The sequence below is a fragment of the Manacus candei genome, unplaced genomic scaffold (genome assembly GCF_025592945.1).
Source record: "Manacus candei isolate 608988 ecotype Guabito, Panama unplaced genomic scaffold, ASM2559294v1 h1tg000076l, whole genome shotgun sequence".
NCBI classification, from domain to species: domain Eukaryota; kingdom Metazoa; phylum Chordata; class Aves; order Passeriformes; family Pipridae; genus Manacus; species Manacus candei.
In genome coordinates this window covers 9,368,488-9,390,888 of record NW_026138124.1, presented here as the reverse complement: position 1 = coordinate 9,390,888, position 22,401 = coordinate 9,368,488, and the positions used below count along the sequence as shown (strand labels likewise).

General features: G+C 39.9%; 1 protein-coding gene across 2 annotated transcripts in view; it reads right to left on the bottom strand.

Moving 5' to 3' along the window:
- The window catches only part of BRIP1 (BRCA1 interacting helicase 1), a 95,679-nt gene that overhangs the window by 31,557 nt on the left and 41,721 nt on the right, over positions 1-22,401 (bottom strand). The window contains exons 18-25 of one of the 2 annotated variants that reach the window (XM_051809815.1): positions 19,748-19,860; positions 17,842-17,924; positions 16,346-16,636; positions 14,798-15,619; positions 12,412-12,485; positions 11,818-11,896; positions 10,095-10,316; positions 8,641-8,798 (exon numbers count right to left, since the gene is read on the bottom strand). In XM_051809815.1, coding sequence (XP_051665775.1) covers positions 8,641-8,798; positions 10,095-10,316; positions 11,818-11,896; positions 12,412-12,485; positions 14,798-15,619; positions 16,346-16,636; positions 17,842-17,924; positions 19,748-19,860 — 1,842 coding nt within the window. Of the gene's footprint in view, positions 1-8,640; positions 8,799-10,094; positions 10,317-11,817; positions 11,897-12,411; positions 12,486-13,689; positions 15,620-16,345; positions 16,637-17,841; positions 17,925-19,747; positions 19,861-22,401 lie in introns of those variants that run through there. The other variant, XM_051809816.1, reaches the window with a different exon arrangement.

The following is a 22,401-nucleotide window of genomic DNA, read 5'->3' as shown; positions in this document are numbered from 1 at the left end:
AAGCCTGGAAATGGCAGAAGACTGACACAAGTCCCCTGAGCCATAATTCAGACTGATGTATAAACTTGAACCACTTCAAAGCACCTGATGATGATGATGAAACTTTATACAGAAGTTTTTCCCACCTCTGTAGTGGGAAACTGTAGGAGAGAGAGCCTAAATCTGCAGGATTTACAGGAATTCAGAAGTGCTGAGGTATTGCTTTATCTGAGAACCTTCCTCCTCCCCTGAAGAAAGACAAGGCTAAACCTTTGTACAGCCACACATCTATCTATAAACACCAGGAAAACTTGAAATCTTAGCCAATTCTTTTTATTATTATTATTATTTCAAGCCATTCAGAGAGGAGAAAGAACCAAACCTATCCTTGGCTTCACTCACTTCAGGGAAACCATTTGGCCAAACGTTTGTGTTTCATCAGGAGGAAGAAACTCTGAACTTAAACAATAAAAATAACCGATCCCATACACAAATTACATATGGAAGAATGGTGGTAATTGTCTGTCTTTCCACCCCCCCCCCTTATATTATTGCTGTATGGTTGCAATTTAAGAGCCAGAGGAGTTCCCAAAGCAGAATTGCTCCACTGAGCAAGCTGGGTGTAAGTACTCCAGGGAGTATCCCTGCTCCCTGCATTCCACAGGCTAAGAGTGGAGTTTAATTATGCAAATGCTAGAACAGCATAGTCACATTACAGAAATCAATTCTACCCTAATTTCCTAGCAATTCTGGCTCACAGAACCCAGAATGGGAGGAAGGAAACATCTGCAACAAATCTGATTCTTCTATTCTGCTGCAGCCACTTGGCTCTCGGGGTGTGAAAAAGGGCTCTCACTCAGTAAAGCTGCTGTCCAACCACTTGAAAGCACAAACTCACTTGGAGAGGAAAAGTTAAATTGCAAAAATGTTCTTACCTTGATTGGGGATTTCTAATGGCACAGAAATTTATAAGAAAGGAGAGTTCAGTACATTAAAATTTATGATGAGAAGTTTAGATGCTTTAACTACTTCGGCTATATTTTAATTATGTAACGAGATACAATTTTAAAAAAGACCTTGCCATAACAATTAATAAGAGACATTTAGACTCCTGTCAAAGAATTGTGGAGCTTTTCATTTCCCTGTGCATGACTGGGATGCTGGTTTGAATTCACACCCACAATGGCCACGACATTTCCCAGAGTGATAACAAAGAGGGGTTTTGTTACCCTGCTGGAGGGGTCAGTGGCAGCTGCACTCTGTGCCTGCCACAATCAGGATAAAATACTGGCCTGCAACAATGGCTGCTCATTGGGATATAAAACAATTGGAATGCTGAAGCTGGAATTTCAGCAGCTGCTACTGGACATTTTCCATAACTTTGAAGCATCAGCTATCAGTGCACTAACTTTGTGCTTCTTCACCTCCCTGATCTCATTTTAGTGATACAAAACATTTGGACCCCAAATCAGATGCCTGAAATAAGCCAGTGTAAAAATAATCCCACAAAAATGGCAATATTCTTAATCCAAACCATCCCAGAGATGCCTTTTGCAAGGCAGACTCTCCAAGAGTTGCCCTCATGGAGCAGAGGGACTGAAGCCCAGAGTGAGCCAGGACAGGGGAAGGACAGAACCTTTCCATCTGCAACGATACCTGAGTTTATTTAAACCAAACTTGACTCTCTTCTTGCAGCAGGAAGCAAGTAAAATGATTGCATTTTGCCACTCACAGCTTCAGTGAGCTCTGGCCTTGCCTGATGAAAGATCACTTGATTATCAGCACCAGACAGACAATGAATCACAGTGCTGGGACTGTCTCAGCACTTCAAGAAAATATTAATATATGTTGGGCAAGCCTAAAAGTAATTTTGCTTCCTGTATTTATATATCTAAAAAATATTCAAAGAAATAATATGTATTTTAAAGCAAATTTCAATATAGTGGAATTCAAATAAGGCTGACATCTAACTTCAGAATGCCAGCATGAGAAGGGAGGGAGGAGATGAATCAGTGCTTCATTTATGCTATTTATGTATTAAAAAAAAAAAGACTACATAAAGTGGCTTTGGCAGTCCAGCCTTGAATTTAAGAAATAATTAGCTGATGATCCCCAAACCTTTCCTTCTGTGCTGACACAGGTTTGCTCAGAAGACATTTTGCAGCAGCCCCCATGGCCAGAGCTGCTTCCACACGTGCCTTCTTCCCAGACCAGTCCATGCTGGCAGTGCAGTCCTGGAGGGAGAGAGGCAGGAGATCATGGATCCAACACCACATCTAAATGGCAATAATCTGGCAGCACCAGTGATAAAAACCCTCCTCACCAACAAGACCATCCTGTTGTATCAGATGCTGCAGATAAACCTGCAATCCTCAGGGGAAGCCACACACAACTTGTCTCTGAACCAGACAAAGGAGGAAAGATAAACTTCCAGGTGGGAAAGATAAGAAGTTATTACATTTACTGGCTTGCCCCCAAGCACTGTCCCTCTTGTCTGGGTTGCACCTCTGCTGAGCAGCTTTTTGAGCTGTGTCTGACACCTCCTGACATGGGGCCAGCTCTGCCAGGGGACACCAAAACGGCTGTGCCAACCCACAGAAAACTGGCACGTCCATCCACCCTCCTGAGGACACCTCACAGGCATTAATCCATGATTAATGACAATTAAACTGTGGGAAGAGAGGAATGGCACTGTTAAATGTTACAGATTGAGTGAGGACTATCATGTGAATATCAGAAAAAAAATAATGGATTTGATGATTTCGGGGTCAGCTTCATTCCTGTCTTGGGTTTAAGGGGCAATACCCTCCTTTAACTAGTTAGTAGCTGCTCAAGAGTTGCCCCTTCTTGTCAGTGACTGTGTAAACATGCATTTGTAGAGGAAAACTTTTAGGTATCTGGTACTACAATTCAAGAGAAGGAAAATTCATATCTTAAAAACAAGACATCAAAAGCCCCAGTAACTGCAAGTCAGCACTCAGAGGTTGATGTGCATTCCTCGCTAAATAGGATTTAGTTTCACTTAAATATAGATCTCCAGGAATTAAATAAAGAATAAAATCTTCAGTCCCTGACACCTAGAGCTTCCAGCCTTACCAAAGAACAGTGTAAGCAGGGGGGTGATGATAAACACATGGAAGATTCCGGAATGACAAACACTGGGACCGTCGAGGCATTTACTGAAACACTGTTTAGCTTCTTCCCACAGTTATAAACTCATTTTTTCTTCCTCAGTAAGGCTGTACCTCCAGCAAACAACAACATTCCCGGAGAGCTGAAAGCAGCACTGATCCCAGCAAGGATCTCCTCGTGGAGACAGCAGGAATGAACACCTTGTGGCCAAGGGAAAATACCCACATTCAGTGTCAAGCACAAGGAAAGCAATTCAGACAGATAATTCCTGGGAGACCACTGATTCTGGCACCAGCAGAAAGGAGCAACAAGAAAAACCTTTTCCAAAGTCATCCCTGGCTTCTCCCTTCTGACAGCGTCCATTGACTCCTGGAAAATATTTAATGCATTGACACAAACTCAGCTGAGTTCCCATATTCCCTGGAAATTCTTAACTATCCTTATGCTCAAGAGTTGGTGTGGTGGGAGTGTGGACTTTCATGTGGAATATAATCACACACTGGAAATAACACAGATTAGATTTAAATTCATTAATTAAATATACAGAGCAGAAAATGTCATTTCATAGGGACAAGGAAACATGGATTGTAAGGGAAAATTGTCAAAAAAAATTGAACATTTCAGTGTCAAACCGTTGTGGACACAAGTGCTTTGCAGCCTGATTTGACAATTAGCTGCAATGCTTTGAGTGCTGTTATAAAAGGGAGTTTATATGCCCTGGGATTCTATTACAAGCACACACATCAGTGTGCAGTATTATCACTGACAATTCAGAAAGCATTTATTAAAAATTACAATCATCATGCTCCCAGAACCTCTGCAAAAACAGTGCAGCTGTGCCTGTTCACAGCAATATATTCCCTGCCATTTCAAATAATCCAAGGAAATACTTATTTCTGCAATGCCACACCAACTATTTTCAATTTATATCAGTCAAGTGATTTATCAAGTCGACATCCCCGTGCCCAGCAGTGAACAGTGCAGTAAAGAGAATTTGGTCTCTGCAGAACAATTCCATTTTGATTTTTGGGACTGTAATATAGGTCTGTCCTTCAGAAATGCTCAGTAATGATCTATTCTCTATGAAATGTTTAAGGAATGTTTTATAGCTCGCACGCTCCATTTATCTCCACTTGAATTGTACGAAGCCACCTCCACATTTAGCTGGTGGTATCAGCTGACACAAGCAACTATTTAACATCAACCAAATGCAGTCAGACTCTCAAATTATTGAATGTAAGTAATGTCAGCTGAAGGTTATTATCCTCCTAACCCTCCAAGGTATCTGTTTCCACGCTCATATATAATAAATAATTGCCAGTCACAAACACTTTGCCTCACCAAGAGCCACTGTCAACAGAAGCAACCTCAGGAAAACTGGAGCTGATGCCACACTTTTCGTGGCATCTTTTGGACAACAGAGCTTCGGGTCCAAGATCTGACCACTCACAATTTCTAAACCAGATTACGAAGCTAAATCCACGCAAACCCTTAATGGATCAGGATTTTATTTCGAGCGCCGCAAAAACTTCGGCTGTGGCCAAGTCTTATCAGCTACGGTGGCAGACAGATTACAGGAGACGTGCCACGGATCAGGAGGAGGCACCACCAGCTTAAACCAATTACACACTTAGCACCAAGTTGTCAAACTGCAGACGGATGCCAAATCCTAACATGTCGTTTCCATCGTGCTGCTAAATTTTCAGGAGAATTATAGTGAATAAAGAGTCTGTACAGAGGGAGAAATAAAGCTGGGGAACGTGGGGGAGAGAGCAGTGTTTGGACACACACAAAATTTGGGTGGTGTGTAAATAAGGAATCCACACCAGCTCAAGCTTTACCATTGCACAACCTCCTGGGTTTTTTACCAGAAGTGCCCAGTTCAAACTCCCCTCTATCTATTCATGGGCAGACAGATCTATTAAATTATTTGCCAGCTGGGAGTCATTTCTTTTACAATAAGCAGCGTAGTGAGAGGTAACTACAAAGCAATCCAGACCTGTCCTAATTACTCCTTCCAGGCAGGAAAATGTGTGATAAAATGCAGGTTTTGTGACTCCCTTCCTCTGGTTTCCTTGCTTCAGCACCGTTAACCTGTAGCTTCTGATGGCCTTCTACAGTGCTCTTAAACCATATGAAAAACATCTCGCCAGACAATCACTGTACAATTTAAGGCACATAATTAGCAATTATTTCATGCACACTTCACAATAATAATCTAAGGGAAAGAAACATTAATGAGCTACTTCTGGTGCCTGCTCTGTGTACTGTGTTTGCATAATAATGAGCTCCAATCTGCTGGAAAACACATAATTAATAAGGTCGTCATTTTTGCCTAATGATGCTTAATACAGTTTTAGCAATCTGGCCGAGACAAAAGACGGGCACTCAGACATAGCCGATTATGCATTCGCGTGGCAGCTGAAATCTTTATTAAACAGAATGATGATGAATCTGATTACCATGGAATAACAAATATACAGTCTGGGACGGGGCCCTGGCACCTCCCGCCCCGCTCCGGCCACTCCGGGGCTTTACCCAGATTGAGGTCAGACTGGAATTCCCCATAGGCGCATTAAGATAAAAGTTTGCCAAATGTGGCAACATGATGAACAAAACAATATCCTGTTATATAAAAGCGACTGTCTCACCAGCTGACTGTCTAATCGGCAACAACTCCTTAATAAGTTTAAAATTTTAATTGTTGGTTTCAGTTCACCTTTTAGCATATGAAAGGCAGTTTATTCCATTAGCTAAAGCACCCCCAGGCCCCCACGGCTGTGGCAGCAAAATATTTCCTCTAATTCCAAAGTGGTGTCTGCCAGTTCACAAAGACAACTGCAAACAGGAATATAAAATTATTTACCTTTTCTTATGCAATATAAAAAATAACATTGTATGCCACTGATATAAAAGCAGTTCATTACATTATTAAAGCACCCCGAAGCCCCTGTGTTTATGGCATCAAAATATTCTCTTTAATCCCAAAGTACTGTCTCCTGTTCCATTTCACAGAGACAACTGCAAACAGGAATATAAAATTATTTACCTTATCTTATGCAATATAAAAAATAACATGTATGCCACTGATATAAAAGCAGTTCATTACATTATTAAAGCACCCCGAAGCCCCCGTGTTTATGGCATCAAAATATTCTCTTTAATTCCAAAGTACTGTCTCCTGTTCCATTTCACAGAGACAACTGCAAACAGGGGTATAAAATTAGTGTAAGGAATATATAAAATAATGTTAATTTATATGTCACTCATACAAGAGGCAGTTTGTTACATCAGCTGAGCTGGATCTTCAAGCACCAAGTCCCCTGCATTTATGGCATCAAAATATTGTCTCTAATTCCAAAGTACCATCTTTTACTGCATTTCACAAAGACAACTGCAAACGGGAGTGTAAAATTATTTAGGTTGTTTTAAGGAATATACTAAATAGCATTAATTTATATGCCACTGATATGAAAGGCAGTTTATTCCATTAGTTAAAGCACCCTCAGTCCCCTGTGTTTGTGGAGCAAAATATTTCCTCTAATTCCAAAGTCCTGTTTTCTAATGCATTTCACAGAGACAACTGCAAACAGGAATGCAAAATTATTTTAAGGAATATAAAAAATAACATCAATTTATGTGCCACTGATATAAAAGACAGTTTATTCCATTAGCTGAGCTACATCTTAAAGCACCCCAAGTCCCCTACATGTAGGGTATCAGAATATTCCCTCTAATTCCAAAGTACTGTTTTCTATTCCATTTCACAAAGACAACTGCAAAGAGGAACATAAAATTCTTTTGAGGAATATAAAAGTACCATGAATTTCTCTGCCACTGATGCCACATAAAGTCTGGATAAGTTAATGGAGGTTTCTAGGTCAGTGGGAAACACATGATGCAATTGGATGGGGAGAAATGTAGCAGCCAATTTAAAAATCTGATTTTCAATACAAATAACTGACAGGAAAAGCAGGTTAAAAAACATACAGAATGTAATTTGTTAATCCCACTTTAAATTTAAATCATGAGCATGGTGTTGCCTCTTTAAATGATGCCAAAAGGAAATAAGAGATATTAGAACCCAGGGATTCTTTTTGAAGCTTGCTTTGCTGCAGCAGTGTGATTTCCATCAAATGAACAATTCCTTGCCTTCCAGAACCAACTGCACTTGATTTACAGACAGCACATGACAGGAAGTAATTTGAGATGACACACGATACCTCCTGACAGTGTCTGTGGTTTAACACAGGGGAGGCAGCAGCATAAACCAGAATGTTGATTTTATCTCCACATATACATTGGATCTTGTGTTCAGGAGTGTAGAACTGGGAGCTAAGGCTGCCTGAATCACAGCTCCTTCCCTTTAATGCAGATGTGTTTGCTCTGGGATATGATAGCATGCAATAAATCAGCATTTTTAACTCCTTTGACTCGTTCTGTGTGTCTTCAATTACATGGATATATTCCCAATTACATGAATTTATTCCCAGTTACACCGGGTTTAAAGCAAAGAGATGATAAAATTAAAGCTACTATCATTCATCTTCATCCTGCCTTCAGAAATAAATAACTGTATTTCCACACACAAAATAGAAAAGAAAACAAACAAAAATTAGTGTCTTTCCTCAACCCCCAGCTTTCATTATACCTCAGGGGATCCCTTTATTTCATGTTCTGCCAGTATAAATTCCCTCAGTGCAACATTTCAGAATCTCTGATACAAAATGAACGTTAAAAACGCCGTGAAATTTTAGTGGTAACGTTTGAAATGCCAAAAATTTGTGGCAAATAATGGCTCTTAACCTTTGTGCCACCATCACACTGCATTTCAAAGAGCTTGGACAGTTCATAATAACACAGACCTAAACATAAAGATCACAGTCAGTTTTTGGCAAAGATTTAGTCTCAAATAGTTCAATTCTATTTATATGCAGAGTATAAATGAAGGGGAATGCAAAGGTGTCCTGGACTCACCTGCACAGCTCCCTCAGGATGGAGCCTCACCCCCGGTGCTCTGAGAGTACAATAAAAATAGAGTTTTCTCATCTACATTTCCAAGTGTTCTACTGAGAATTTAGTTTGCTAACACTGCTGGAAATACAATATGCATAAATAAATCTCTTCCTGTTGACTCTTGAGACCTTGTCCACGTTCATCCATCAGGAGCTGATTGACTTCTTTTTTTTAGTGCCAAAAATAACATAAAACTACATGTCTGAAAATTCAAGTCTACAGAGTTGTGCAAGTATGATTTGTTCTGGTTTTCCTTTTCATGGATGGCTGCTATTTTCCTGCCTCTTTTCATAAGACACTGAACCAAATTAGTTAGAGACAATTACAAATACATTGAGTGACCTGAACTCAGCTCTTCACTTAAATCTCTGTGGTAGAAACGAGGTGAATCACATCAAATTTGTCCAGATAAAAAGTGTTCATTCTACCTTTTACAAAAATGGCATTTTAATATTTATTACACAAATCTTTCAGTGATCATTTCAATATACAAAATGAACTGATTTGACTTACCCATGACTGCACTTTATTACTGAAATGAGTAACCTCAGCTCCTATCAAAGGACATGGAGAACTGGCCTGAGTGACACAGCTCCTGCATTGTAAGTAACTTGTCAGAGAACATTCCTTCTCATCCCAAAGAGCATTTAAAGATAAACTGCCATGCAAGTCTTTCAAAGAGAAAGAAAAAGTGCTTTACAGAGGGCATCGGGAGAGATTTTAAAACAGATCAAAGTCACAGTTCACATTTCAAAATGTCACGTTCTGGTTTTGCCAGAGAAGGAGATGGCAAAGAATGCTCAGGAATCCCTGGGGATTTGGGAACTCCTGGAAAGGAGTCTTTGTGGCAAAATCACATATTATTGACTGTGCCATCCAAACAACACTGGATGGCAACAGAAGTGGCCACATGTGAACTAAAGCAAGTTCTTCCCTGCTGTCACCTGGAGAACCAAAGGGTTCCACATCCCATTTCCTACCAAACCCATCCCCTCTGCAGAGCTCTGCTCCAACCACGGGGTAAACACCCCAATTCAGGCACTTTAACTGGTTATGAGAAATGTGAAGGATTCTGCTCTCATTATCCTCCTCTGTTTCACCAGAACACTGCGGAAGGACCCCAGAAATTTAGGAGGGAAAACTGCTGCTGATCTTCAGTGTTTGGTTAAATGTGCAGAGTCCACAGAGCTTTGAGCCTCTCAAGGGAGAAAAATCTCACCATCATCTTCCCAAGAGTCAAAGGGGAGAGGTGTCAGCATTGTGAATGGCCCAGTTCAGAGAAAACAATGATATATAATTTACTTTCTTGGCCAAGTACCACTGTCAGAAGTTCCAACTTCTGTATTTCCAGTCTCCTGACAAAACCCACTGACTCACATGTTTCTCTGTCATGTTTATTGGCTTTCTAGCCAAATATTGTGCCTTGGAGATTAAGACTCAGCTTCCTTACCCCATAAAATAGCCAAACTTCTTCTCCTAAGCTTAAACCAATCATCCTCATTTATCTCAGATCAAAGACCTGGGTTACAGTTGTCATTACCATCTATCAGCATGGCAGGATCACTTCTATGCTTATTTCAAGTATTTCCTGGAGTTTCAGAAACATTCACAATCCTTGGCAAAAGGACTCAAAAACACCAGAATCTTGAGAGATTTGGTATTTTCATTTAGGAAAAAAAAATCACTTGTTTTAGAAGCAAAATGTTCCTTTTAAAAAGCTGTGAAAAGGAAGGATATCCTTGAAGGAGAAAGGGCATTTTATTCACATCCAGTAAAGAATTGTTGGATATTGGATTTCCTTCAAACTCACAGAAATTTAATAGGAGCAAAGGAAAGGTGTGGAAGTTCAGGAACAATGGAGACTCAACCACCAAACAAATTATTGTTAAACTAAATATCTCTTCAAAGAGGTACTGAAGGACTTGACAAATGTTAGCTGGTATTTATCAGGAATCAGAAAGATTTACCTTCACTTTTCACTGGCATCTGATAAACCTTCAAAGTTTCCTTCAGACAACTCAGACTTGCAGCATCTGAGATGACCAACATCACATTATCATCTTCTGCAGTGGCATCTACCTTACACATACAGCTCCTAATGGATCCTTTACTTCTTACACTGGGATTTCTGAAGAGTTTCCAGATTGTCTGCACTTCACTATTACTGTAGCAAGCTTTTCTCAAAATTCCTGTAATTTAAAAAGTGGGGTGTAAGAGCTCTGTGCACACATGGCTTTGAATACAGCACTGTTCCACCACGCTGCAAACTTTCCACATTTACAAGATGGGAATTTAGGCCCTGGTCCAATACCCACTGCAGGCACTGAAAAGACTTCTATTGCTGTAAATGGACCTTGGAAGGAGGCCTTCTTTAAAATTTTTTAATGTGTCCAAAATTTACTTTGCAACAGATAATTTTCCCCTTGTTATTACTCCCAAATCGACTGGTGAGTTTGAATCAACTTTGAATAAAGCCAGTATTTTTTCATTTTCAGATTTTTTTTTTAGCTTTCCTCAATCAACTGAGGATTCAGATTCATCTGAGGTTCAGTTTAAACAACATAAAACTTCTCCCTGACAAGGGACACCCTGGTAACTGGGGGCATTCATGGACCTCGGGGATTCAGAGCAGTGATTCTGTGTCACAGGTTCCACCCCAAACTGCAAAGACAAAGCTGATAAATTCACATTAAGGAAATGAATGAAAGTCCACTGATGAGATCACACAAGGGCATCAATGCACATCTTCCATATCATGTCTAACACCTCCTAAAAATGCAGCTCTCTGACTTTTTGTCCAGGGCCTGAGATGTACTGACAAGGAACACAAAAGGAAATTTTCTTCTTACCCTCACATTTGTAAAACCCAAGCCCAGTTAAATCCTCACTAAATTCTCTTTTATGCCTTGTTTAAGTGTATTAAGCATCTCCATCTAATTGTTCCTGCATGTAACCCAGGAGAACATGTTGTAATTAGGTCATTACCACACCTGGCCCAGGAACCTGAAGTAACAGAGTTGTTATTACCATTACCAGCCTTTAGACCTTCCCAAATTAAAGTGCCTCACAAAACCACCATTTCCAAAGGCATCTAATCCCCATTTCACGTCAACCAAGGACTGAAGACCAGAATTAACACAAGGCAGGTTACCCAGTGTAATCACATGGCTTTTCAGTGAGACTTTGGATAGTTTCACCAAAATATGTAGCAGATTCCCAGAGTTACTGTGCCAAGATATTACCAAGCTTCTCACAGCAACTAGCAGCAAATTAACACCTAATCCTGAGAAGGAACAGCCCCAATGAATGGGCCACTTTGTTACAAATCATCTCTTTCAGCCTCCCATAATGCCAGGAGGAGCTGCCTTCAGTTTACTCTTAAATAAAGAGATGCCCACTGTGACTGCAGACAGGTCAGTGTGGCAGCACCACTGAACCAGGCAACAGAAACCGGCCAGAAAAAGTACCTGCTTTAAATAGTTGTTCTTGTGACCACTCCCTCTTTCTCCCCCCCCAAAAAAAGACTTTCTGCAGGTCTTCAGTGCATTTCTAATGTGCATTTATCCAGTTACCAAATCCAGTTAGTCTAAAATATCCCTCCAGGATTCAAAACTGTGGAAGTAAAAAGGTGGATCAGGAATCCTATCAGAAGTCCCAACCTGAAACACTTGACTGTTCCCTGGATCTTACCCTCTGCTTTGGGCAGTATTTCAGCTCCACAGACAATGCAATAAAGTCCTTTCTTGCAGGGCTGGTTTTGTGTTTCCTTCTAACAAGGAAAAATACACAAATGCATGTAAATTCTAGTTTGGGTACAGTAACCACTCAAGATGGAAGCATTTCAATATAAATACAATTAAATATGTCAAAACTGCTTCATAGAAACACACTACTTGAAATACTCAAAGAAATCTCTTTGAATCAATCATTTAAACTAGATAATAATTAACATACACACCCTGCTCAAAATGCTTCACCTCACTAAATAGAAACACTGTCACACAAAATATGAGGTGTTTTATAAGTCTGTAACGCTCCAGGCTATCAATTTGTTTGGAATTTTGCATAGGATGAGAGGTGCCCTTGTGCTTCCCAGGAGAAACAAAGGTATCTATTGAGTGTGTAAATAGAGACCTACAGCAAACCAGGCAGCTCATGAAGAAACTGCTTCACCTGTATTATTTCACTGAAGATATTATATAATAAATCATTCTTATCTCCCCTGCACCTTCACACTGAACAGCAGCCCCTTGGAGCAGGTCCTTTATCCCATCTCTGGGGTACCTTTCTGTCCCAGCTGGAGCCACTTTTCCTAACTGGAGCTTTTCTTCTCCTGCATTTCCTCTGAATTTTCAAGCCTTAAATAAATCCAAGATTTTATTATTATTATTTTAGGCAGCAGAGATTATACCTCGCTATGATATCAGAGTATGAGAGGAATTTTCAATCATTTTTTATAGATTTGAGCAGTTCAAATAAATAATTCCAGGAAAGTTGGTACATTGACTTCCCTTCTCTTTACAGGCTGGGCAGCCTTTAATTCTGGGAATCACCATAAATATATTAACTATAAAGGACATTCTTACCACTAACACATTAGTTATTAGATATAAAGACAAATTAGGAGTGAATTTACAGTTTTTATGACAAAAGAAAGAGTCCACCCATTACCCCTCAAACCCAGTAGTAATATAATGGATTATTGTCCATCAGTTGTCCCAGGATTTGAGCTTTTTTGTGGACAGAAATTTGTCAAGAAAATTTAGTATCTAGTAGGACAAATGCTGATATTTCATATTTTAAAAAATAACAGTTAAGGAGAAATTTGCTATAAAATGTATTTATAAATTATTGTGAACTATCTGACACACAACAGGTCTTGTCTTAAAGGATTTCTAATCAAAGTAAGATGCAACACAAGATCAAGAAAGGAACAATCTGCTCCAGATAAGGAAAGGGAGATGGATTTTCTTTTTTTTTTTTTTTTTTTAATGTTAAGGATTTAAAGACAGACAAATCTTCTGGAAGACAAAGAAGAGGCAAAGGGCCCTGGGCTGAGCAGACAGGCCCAGAGCTTAAGTAATTTCTGTTCTCTAGTTAGACACACACGAATGTGAAAAGTGCTTTGGGACAGAAGATTTGGTCTAAGAAAACTGAGCTTTAAAGACTCCTGAGGATCAAATCCATGAACTCTTGGAGTGTGGCTGCAACCACCTGCCCCAGCAGTTGGTGGGGGATGTGGGACAGCTCCAGCCCAGCCACTTAATCAGCACTGAACTCGAAATTAAGTGTATTTATCTGGAGATGTGTCAGATGGTTGAATTGCTGCCAATGCTGGAGCTCCTGCCCTCTCAATACTTCAAACCCATCAGCATCCAAGGATTCAGTGAAACCCAGGAAAGCTAAGCCAGGAAAACATGATCCTTAGGAGGCATCAATGCAGCAAAAATGTAACCAGAGGCCTTATACTGCAAGATCATGTGGTTAAAGAAATCCAGCGGGGTTCTTGCCATTCCTGCAAACAAGTATCTAATTTAAAAAAGATGCATTTACTGTGTAAACAAAGGATACAATTTAAATCCTGTTGATATGAGAAGTTCATAGCTCTGGAGAGATGGATGTTATTTAGATGAACTTCTATGGAAAACAAGCAGTTAATAATTTAATTTCTGCTCTCAGACAAAAAGAAAATATGAACCAATCTTAAGACTGCAAAAATCCTGCATCTTCATGTTAATGTGTGATGGAAATGAACAATCTTTCCTTGAAAAGTGAGGCACAATATGTTTTATTACAGAAAAATCCTGGCTGCCTTGATTGCAATAAATGAAAGAAAAGTTTAAAATACTTCAAAAAAAAAAAAAAACCAGACTGAGGGAGACTTAAAGACCTTTATGTACAAATTTACAGTGTTCTATATTGCATATAAAATGTGTTTGTAGGGCATACAAATGAGAATGTGTTTTCATGTGAACATACCCAGAGCCTGATCAAAAGAAACGAGATCTCACAGAAGAAAAATTTAAACAAACAGCAATTTTCCTATCAAACAAATACAGATCTCTGAAGAAGCCTCTCATCATCAGCAAGTATCAAAATGTTCAGATATTTTGACATAAGGAATCTGAAGGAAACAAAGTACTGAAGAATACACCTATTTTGGTGTCCAGGCTCAATCTATCATATGACCTGATCTGCAAAGATGCTGTTCTATAAATTTAATTTAAAAAAAAAAAAAAAAAAGCCCTAACAAATGTAGAAAACTGTAATTTGATGATATGGGTGTTTGGCTTTCTGAGGAAAAACACTATTATTTTATGGTATTTAATGGTGAATTAAATCTGTAGTGGACAAACCTCCTCAGCCAATAATTACAAGTAAGATCCCACTTGGGCTTGGATTTAGAATTTCCAGACATGTTGTCCTTTACCACACAGGCAGGATGAGGAACCTTAATTGCACCTCTAGAAAACTGCACGTTCCATAAGTTTCACAGTGACAAACAAAAAAAGTGTAATAAGAAACCAAGTCTGGGAGCAGCTCAGGTGAGATGAGCAGGAGAAAACCATCACTGCTCTGGGGTGAGGCAACATTTGAACAGCTGCTCACTGGGATTCCCACAGACACTGTGCCCAGGGGCTGCTGTTGCTCAAGGGAAGAGAGGACACACCTTTATTTCGTGTTCTGGACAGGCTGACTCTCCGTTTGCTGCTGTCCATGCCTGGAGCTGCTCCCTGCTCTGCTCCTGCTGCCCCAGCCACCTCCACATCCTCAACTGCACTATCCTCACTCCTCTCACTCTGCATCACTCTGCAACTCGGGCTCCTGCCACCAGCCTGGCCTTTCTCAGTCACATTCAGTGTTTCTGAGGGGACCATGGCAAAAGGTTCCTCAGCCACTGGGGGGTTTCCACCTTCCACCTGATTCCTGGCTGCCTGAGGGGCTGGGAGCAGGGCTTGGATTTCCTGTCCCTCTGGTTCTGCATCATCATCATAGAGCTCTGGGCTGAAGTAAATGCTCTCATCCTCCTCCTCCTCCTCTGCACACACATTGGGGGTGGAGAGCTCAGCCTTCCCTCCTGCTGTGGGACACTCTCTGCAGGGCTCAGTTGGAAGCTGGAGCTCTTCAGCAACTGGAGCCTCGGTATCTTTAATTGAAAAATGAGTTGTTCCCAAACATGATTCTGGTCCCCTTGGTTTATGTTCTGCAGTTAACGATGATTGGCATTGATTTAAACTATCACTAAGTTCACTGGGCCCATTCACACCCTCTTGTCTGCCATTAGCTGGGGCCCTGCAGCTCTTGGCCACAGGCAGAGGTGTTGAAGTCAGTGGTTTAAAGCAGCAATTCTCCTTCACAATGTCACCATTAGTCCAACCATTCGTGTTTAATGTCCCTGGTTTAGTTGTTGGCACTTTGGGTGTGGAGTCCATCCGTTTTCTTCTTTGTTTCACGTGGTGAGAATGACTCTCTACACCAACTTTCTGGCCACCTGTGAAAAATCACAAAACATAAATTCATTGTATTTGGTTTTCCCCCCTCATTTACAGCATGTTTAGCACATTACCACCGTTTTATCAGGTTTGCAGTCATTTTACAGCACTCATTAAGAACAATACAAAGAAAAGCCCAGATATTCCAACTCTCCTTGCACATGAATTGCCTGAATTAAATCAACAGATTAACTGGTGTATTTAAAGATAGAGCATGATTGAATTGGAAATTTGTAACTTTTATTATTGTACTCTTATCTTACTCACATCTTTCTTGCCTGAAATGAAGTCATAAGCTTCCCTAAAATTTAGGAATGGATAAATATTTAGATGTAAAGGTGGTACTGAAGGAGATCCCATGAAAGGTGTCTCACAGCAATGTCTAAACAACAGATGTAGGTTGAACCAGGGCACTCATCTTACTATTATGTTAATCTTGGCCTTTCAAATTCTAAATTATTTTCATCGTTTTCAATGGAAAAAGAAATTCAAGTGAAAACATTTTTGATTGTGCTATAAACTTATCAAACATCATCAATTGTTTTCAGATGGAATAACAATTTTAGTCTGGAGCACAGCTCATAGACAGTTGTGAATAACTATCATTTTCCACCAGAGTAATTTTAAAAAACATTTTCCACCATTCTGTAATTTTAAAAGCCATTTGTTTCTTCCAAAAGAGATGCAACTTCACACTCAAAATTGCTGAGGAAGGTTTTTCCTACTCTGTTTCCCTGCTGCCACGACGTTACTTGGCCGATTTGAGAAATTCCCTTGGGAACCCAAATTTTGCTCCTGGTTTTTGGCAGGAACGTCTGGTGACAGGTGAGCAGCTGCCTCTGGTTGAGAGCCCTGTGCCAGGTCCTTGGAATCCGGAGGGATGTGGAGAAAGTCCCTGTTGTTCTGGGAGGAACAGGCACCACTTCTGTTCCTGGCAGCGAAGGCCTGCAGGGATTCCAGGGCGCTGCCAAAGCTGCCGTGGTGCTGGATCTGCTGCCGAATCCACTTGGACAACCCTAAGGGAAAAAGAGGTGTCACTGCAAAATGACATCATCCACACCCAGGATTTCCCATCAGTAAACAGCATCCTAATACTGCAAATATTTCTATGCATAGCCAGATTCACAAAGATGCCAAGAAGCTGCTCATGAAAGTACAAGAATTCATTTAATAATCATAATAATTTATTTAATCCATGGTACTATTTTCATGAGTAATACTAACAATACCCTTCTTTTCCTTTATCTTTTTCACCAGTCTTTTTTCAGGTTCAAACTACATTGCATAAACATCACTACATTTCTTTTATGCCTCAGTGTTCAGTTTAAATATTTAAAAGCAACTTACGCAGAAGTACAGGTATTTATTACCATATTAACAGGGTCTGATAAAAACTGGAATATAATGAAGCTTTTCACAGCTTTGCTTCAGATTAAGTACCAGTAACTCAGATATTCAGAATCACTGCCCAACAGCTACAATAGAACACAACACATTTCTAGAGCTACAATATACATGCTCCTATCAGAATAATATTTAAAATGCTCAAATACCAGATGTCCAGAGCATAAAAGCTGTTTAGATGATGTAGGAACACACAAGGGTGAAGCAAAAACTGACTTCCTTGAGTTTAGAAAGTGGTTTTGAAATCATTTAAATATTCTTTGATTATCAGTTGAAAAGGGAAAAATAACAACAGAGAATTCAATTCCTGTGTGAAGTTTTACATTTTAGAGAAAGGGATTTTATGAAGCTTTGATTATTTGTGTTACTATATGAATTACTTTCGTTTACTTAAATAATTTAAACGTCCTTTTAGTACAAACAGACCCTTCAGAGCAGTTGGACTCAACTGCAGCAGCTGAGCTCCACCTGCTGACAACACCCAGCACGGGCTGGACACCTCACTGCCCATCTCAGCCAAACGGGCAGGAACAGAGAGAAAAAACACAGTCCTGAGCAGATTCTTCTCTAATTTTTATCTCTTTGTTGAGGGAGTGTTCGTGACCTGTTTTATTTCATCTGCCTTTGTTTCTACCCAGGATAAAAGTACAAACAGAAGAGACCTGAATATCGAGGTGGTTCAGTTTGTGTTCAGTGGATGTATTTTGTTATGACTTTTCCTCCTCACCTGTATTTGTATGACATATTTCTGTCATTCTGAGTTTTCAGTATCTCTGATAACCCTGGGAACCTCCCCAGGAGGATTTTTGCAGCTTACCAGTGATGTATTTATTGGGGTTATTCCTGAACCGGTCGTCAACCAAAATCAGAGCCCCCCAGTCGTTCCTGTGCCTTATACACCTGAGAGGGGGCAACCAGAAGGGGATACATGGAATTAAAATCACATACATTCTTAACTGGGCAGTGTAAATACTGAAAAAAAAATAAATGTAAAACTGTAAAAGAAAAAAAAACAGACTGATAAAACTGCAAGTAGTTTTTTAAATAACTCCGTACTTTTGGTCTCTGAACCACAGGTTGTTCTTAACTCTTTAGTAAGGAAATGAATTATGCTACAGATCAAACACTGTTGAGTTCCTAATTCAGTTGTCAGAGACTTTCAGAAATAGAAATAGTCACTTCTCATGTGTTGATATTATTTTTAACGTTATTTGGATTTCTGTGCTGTCTGCCAATAAAAAAGGATTAAAGAACAGCAGTAACATAAATGAAATATGGCAAGGAATCTGCCAGGAACAGTTCAGGGTTACTGTCCCCAGGGTATAAGAAGGTTCATGTACCTTTTTTTGAGGATGATATTTACAAATGTACATAAAAGCACAAGAGTCTCAGAATCAGGGTTTCAAACTGGAGTGACAGGGTGGGTCTCCAAGAAAGAATTATTTATCCTGGAATCTCTCAGTGACAGGAAAAGCTACCAAAAAAAAAATCTTTAAGAAACAGATTTCTTCCACTGATTCTGCTCACTTCCATCCCAGTGGCATCTCTGCAGGAAGAAGCTTTCCTGTCTACTGGAGAACTTAATCTTAACTTTGTGTAATTTTCTGCTTTTATCAAAGTACTCCTCACACACTGTCATCCTTCACCAGAGCTCAGGTTACAAGAGCTCAGTCTGAGGGTTTTATACACAATTTAGACATTCATGTCAGCATGGAGGTCTATTTTCTGCACTTAAGTTTAAATCAGCAGAATTTCATTCAAATGCAAAATTAAACAATAAGCAATTTTCACTAAATCTAGATTATAGTTAAAGTTCATTTCACAGTGACACAAATTCAGCTTAATTTCTCCTTAGATTTTTCTGGGCAAATTTTAACCAATGCTCTTACATTCCAAAGAGGAATCTAAGAAATCAGACCTGTAACAACAAGAATCTACAATATTTTACTAATGTTCCTATTTCTCTCAGTTTTCTTCCTGAGCCTTCATTTATGTCATCACATTTGCATTAGGTCTGATTCAAATGAGAAGAATCTTCCAGATGATGTTTCTCATCTATAAATCTGTGTTTCTACCTCTATATACCCCTGACAGATGCGTGGCATCTATGACAGACAGGGATGACAGTGATAATCTTTATTTATGTGATAAATTTCGTTGGAGAAGGATGAATTAATTCTCCCCTGTTAATAAAATTTGGGGGAATTTTTTTTCAGCATCAGGAATGGAAGCTGTACCACTTCTTCTAAATCTGGAAAGAGATCAGTGAGCACAATAATTGAATTGACCTTTTGCAAAGGTCTGAAAATCCCCACTGCTATTTCTCCCTTTCAAAAATACTTGTAGGCTGAATATCAAACAACTGTTCTGAGCCCACTGAGAGTGTGAACAATTAGTGCATTTGGAAAAGCCCTGAGAATTTTCATTTGGTTTATAAGCTCAGAACTATTTGTCTCTGTTAAGGCTTTCCCTTCTGTCTCTCTGCACTACAAGCAATAAAACCTGCAACCAAACTGAAGAGGGTTCAGTGTAAAACAAAACCTCTGAATTATAACAACACTCAAATGCACAACAGGTTGAAAACCAGAGAGTTGTCAAGCACTGAGCTGATGGAGGTTGAATTTCTGCAAGGTGAGGGAATTAATTAAAGGGAGGAATTAATCCTTAAAGATTTCACAAAATTCTACAAATACATATTTTTAATTATGTTCCATTTCTCTCACCTTCCCAGGGCTTGATTGAGAGCTCTATAAGCTTGAATTTCATACCACTGACTCCCTGATAAAAGGCCTCTTGTACTTTTGTGCTGGTCATTGTACTTCCTCTTTAATTCAACCTAAAAGAGAAGTCGTAAAATATTTGGTTTATTAATCATGATGAAAATGAAATATTCCAAAAGGGTCAAACAAGCAAATTAAATAAATTGATTAAATAAGAGAATATATAAAGTGTGTTTCAGTATTTCAACTCAATATTTTTGCCTCCTAACCAATTATGGCTTGTACCCTTCTAAAATGATTCTTAAATGATCTGTAACAATAATTTCAATCTGATGACACAAGCACCACACATTTCCCTAAATCCCTGCTCCAGCAGGAGAAGGATAAGCTGTTCCCACAGGCAAACCCTCCCCAGGTACAGGGAGATGGAGTCCAGAGCCCAGTGTGAGGGGCTCAGCTGAGAGGAAATGACCCCCCAGAGATCCCGACCCTTCCCTTGATCCCAAATCCCGAGCTGTTGCTGGCACCAGGCCACGCTTTTCCCAAGTGAGGATGAAGCAAATACAACTTTTCTTCTCCCACAGAAGCTAAGAAAGAGCTTTAGGGACAGAGTGGCTTCTCCCAAGTACCAGAAGTCACCAACACCAACCCTAATTCCCAGCTTGGCATCACCCTCTGGCTTTGGGAACTTTTCCCTGGCCCAGGGTGACCCAAGGCTGGCAGGGCACGGGCAGTGGGAGGAGGGAAGAACATGCTCCCCTTTTTAAAAACACTCTATTCCTCCTGCTTCAAAAGCAGATCTGGAATCAACTGCAAAAGAAATCCCCCTGCCAATCCCATGGATAACAACACAAATGATGCCTGCTCTGAATTTGAACAATTTGAACATTATACACTGTTCCAACAAATACCAGAAGGATGTATTATTATTTTATTATTATTCAGAGAGGGAGGCTGAATTTTTTTTTAAAAAACCCAAACCCATAAAACTACACCAAAAAGGGTCTTTCTGGTGCTCTTTTGTACAGTATTAACCTTTCTAAACTGACAAGTGAAAGGACACGCTTCAGGAGAGAAACCAGCAGACTTCTAACCTCTTCTGACAGGTAACTTTCAACTTGCATTTGGATAAGAAATTTTATTTTATGTACTTATGCCCTTTAAATTGCCTGTCAAATTTACAAATTCAATCTTTGCAGCCAGAAAGCAAATTCAGTTTGATTTCACAGATTGAATATTTGTTCCAGTCACTCAGGATTTATTGACTGGCATGTGAGGCTTCCTTTGGAATTTTCCAAACAGAATATGGTTTCTTCTGAACGGTTTGTGAACATTAAAACCAGTCCTTGAAAAGGAATTTGGGGTTATCTGTGCACTTCTACAAATGGAAGTACTACAGAGAAATCAAAGGGAACCTTTCACCATTGGGAAAATTCACTCAAGGCTTTAAAACATAAGCAGTGACAATATACTCCCACTGGGGAGCATCAGCTGAGAAACAGCAGCAAAACCATAAATGTTACAGACTAAGGGTTGGGTTTGTTTGTTTGTTTGTTTTAAGGCCTGGAAAGGTATTTTGAGGCAGTTTCTGTTATGATTCAAAAGAATTCTCAAGTGTACTTTTCAATCATAATTAGCAATATAATTTTTTGTCTTCTACTCCTGGGAAGTTTTAGAACAGAAATTCTTCGGAAGAGGAAACTGTTACCAGGAAGAACAAATGGAACAAATGGAACACATGTAGCTTTACCAGTCTCTTCCTTTGCTAGAAAACTGTTCAAAACAGTGTTAAGAATTTTTAGTCCTGTGTCTTAAGCTGAAAAAATTATGGTATTTTTAATTATGTGCATGAAGGAAGAGGAGAATGCAAAGCAGTCAGGTCATCTCAATAAAATACATGACTTTTCCATCCTTCTAATACACATCACTCAGGTAATCTCAATAAAATATATGACTTTTCCATCCTTCTAATACACATCAGCATTCTGCAAGTGTTGCTTGCTTGTTCTGCACATCAACCATTCTCAAGTGGCACAAAACCCCACACGAGTGTGTGGGAAACTTCTCCTTCCCCTTTGAATTGCAGGAGGAAGGGTTAACAGCAAATAACCAGGGGGTTTGCTCACTGCCATGATCCTGTCCCAGGGGGAGATGCCAAGTTCCATGGCTGGGAGTTGGGTTTGCATGGGGAGGCTGCAGAAGGTAAAAGGCCAGTGCACGTCACCCTAATGCAATCGGAGCCCAGTGCATTGTATAACTGCTGCCTGCCCAGCCATCACATCCAACATGACATGGGACATATGGGAAAAAGCCAGGCTCTCCTGCCAGCAAATAGCCTGGCTGTGCAGGAAACCACAGCCTAGAAGGGATTAGTTAAAATGTCAAAAGACAGCCTTTCACTTTTACCTGTTCATCCTTAAAAACACACTGGCGGCTGAGGGGCAGGATTGGCAGACAAAGAGCTGCAGCACCAGGCCCCTGGCAAGCTCTGCCATCCTGTAGCTGTCACCCAGATTAGGCTTTGATCTGTCTGGGAGGTCATGGGCACATCCACATTAACTCCAGTCTCCCAACATTATACCTGCTAACTGCTCCTTCTCTTAATGCTTAATTACCTCTGCATCTTCCACCGGGGAGCATCAGCTGAGAAACAGCAG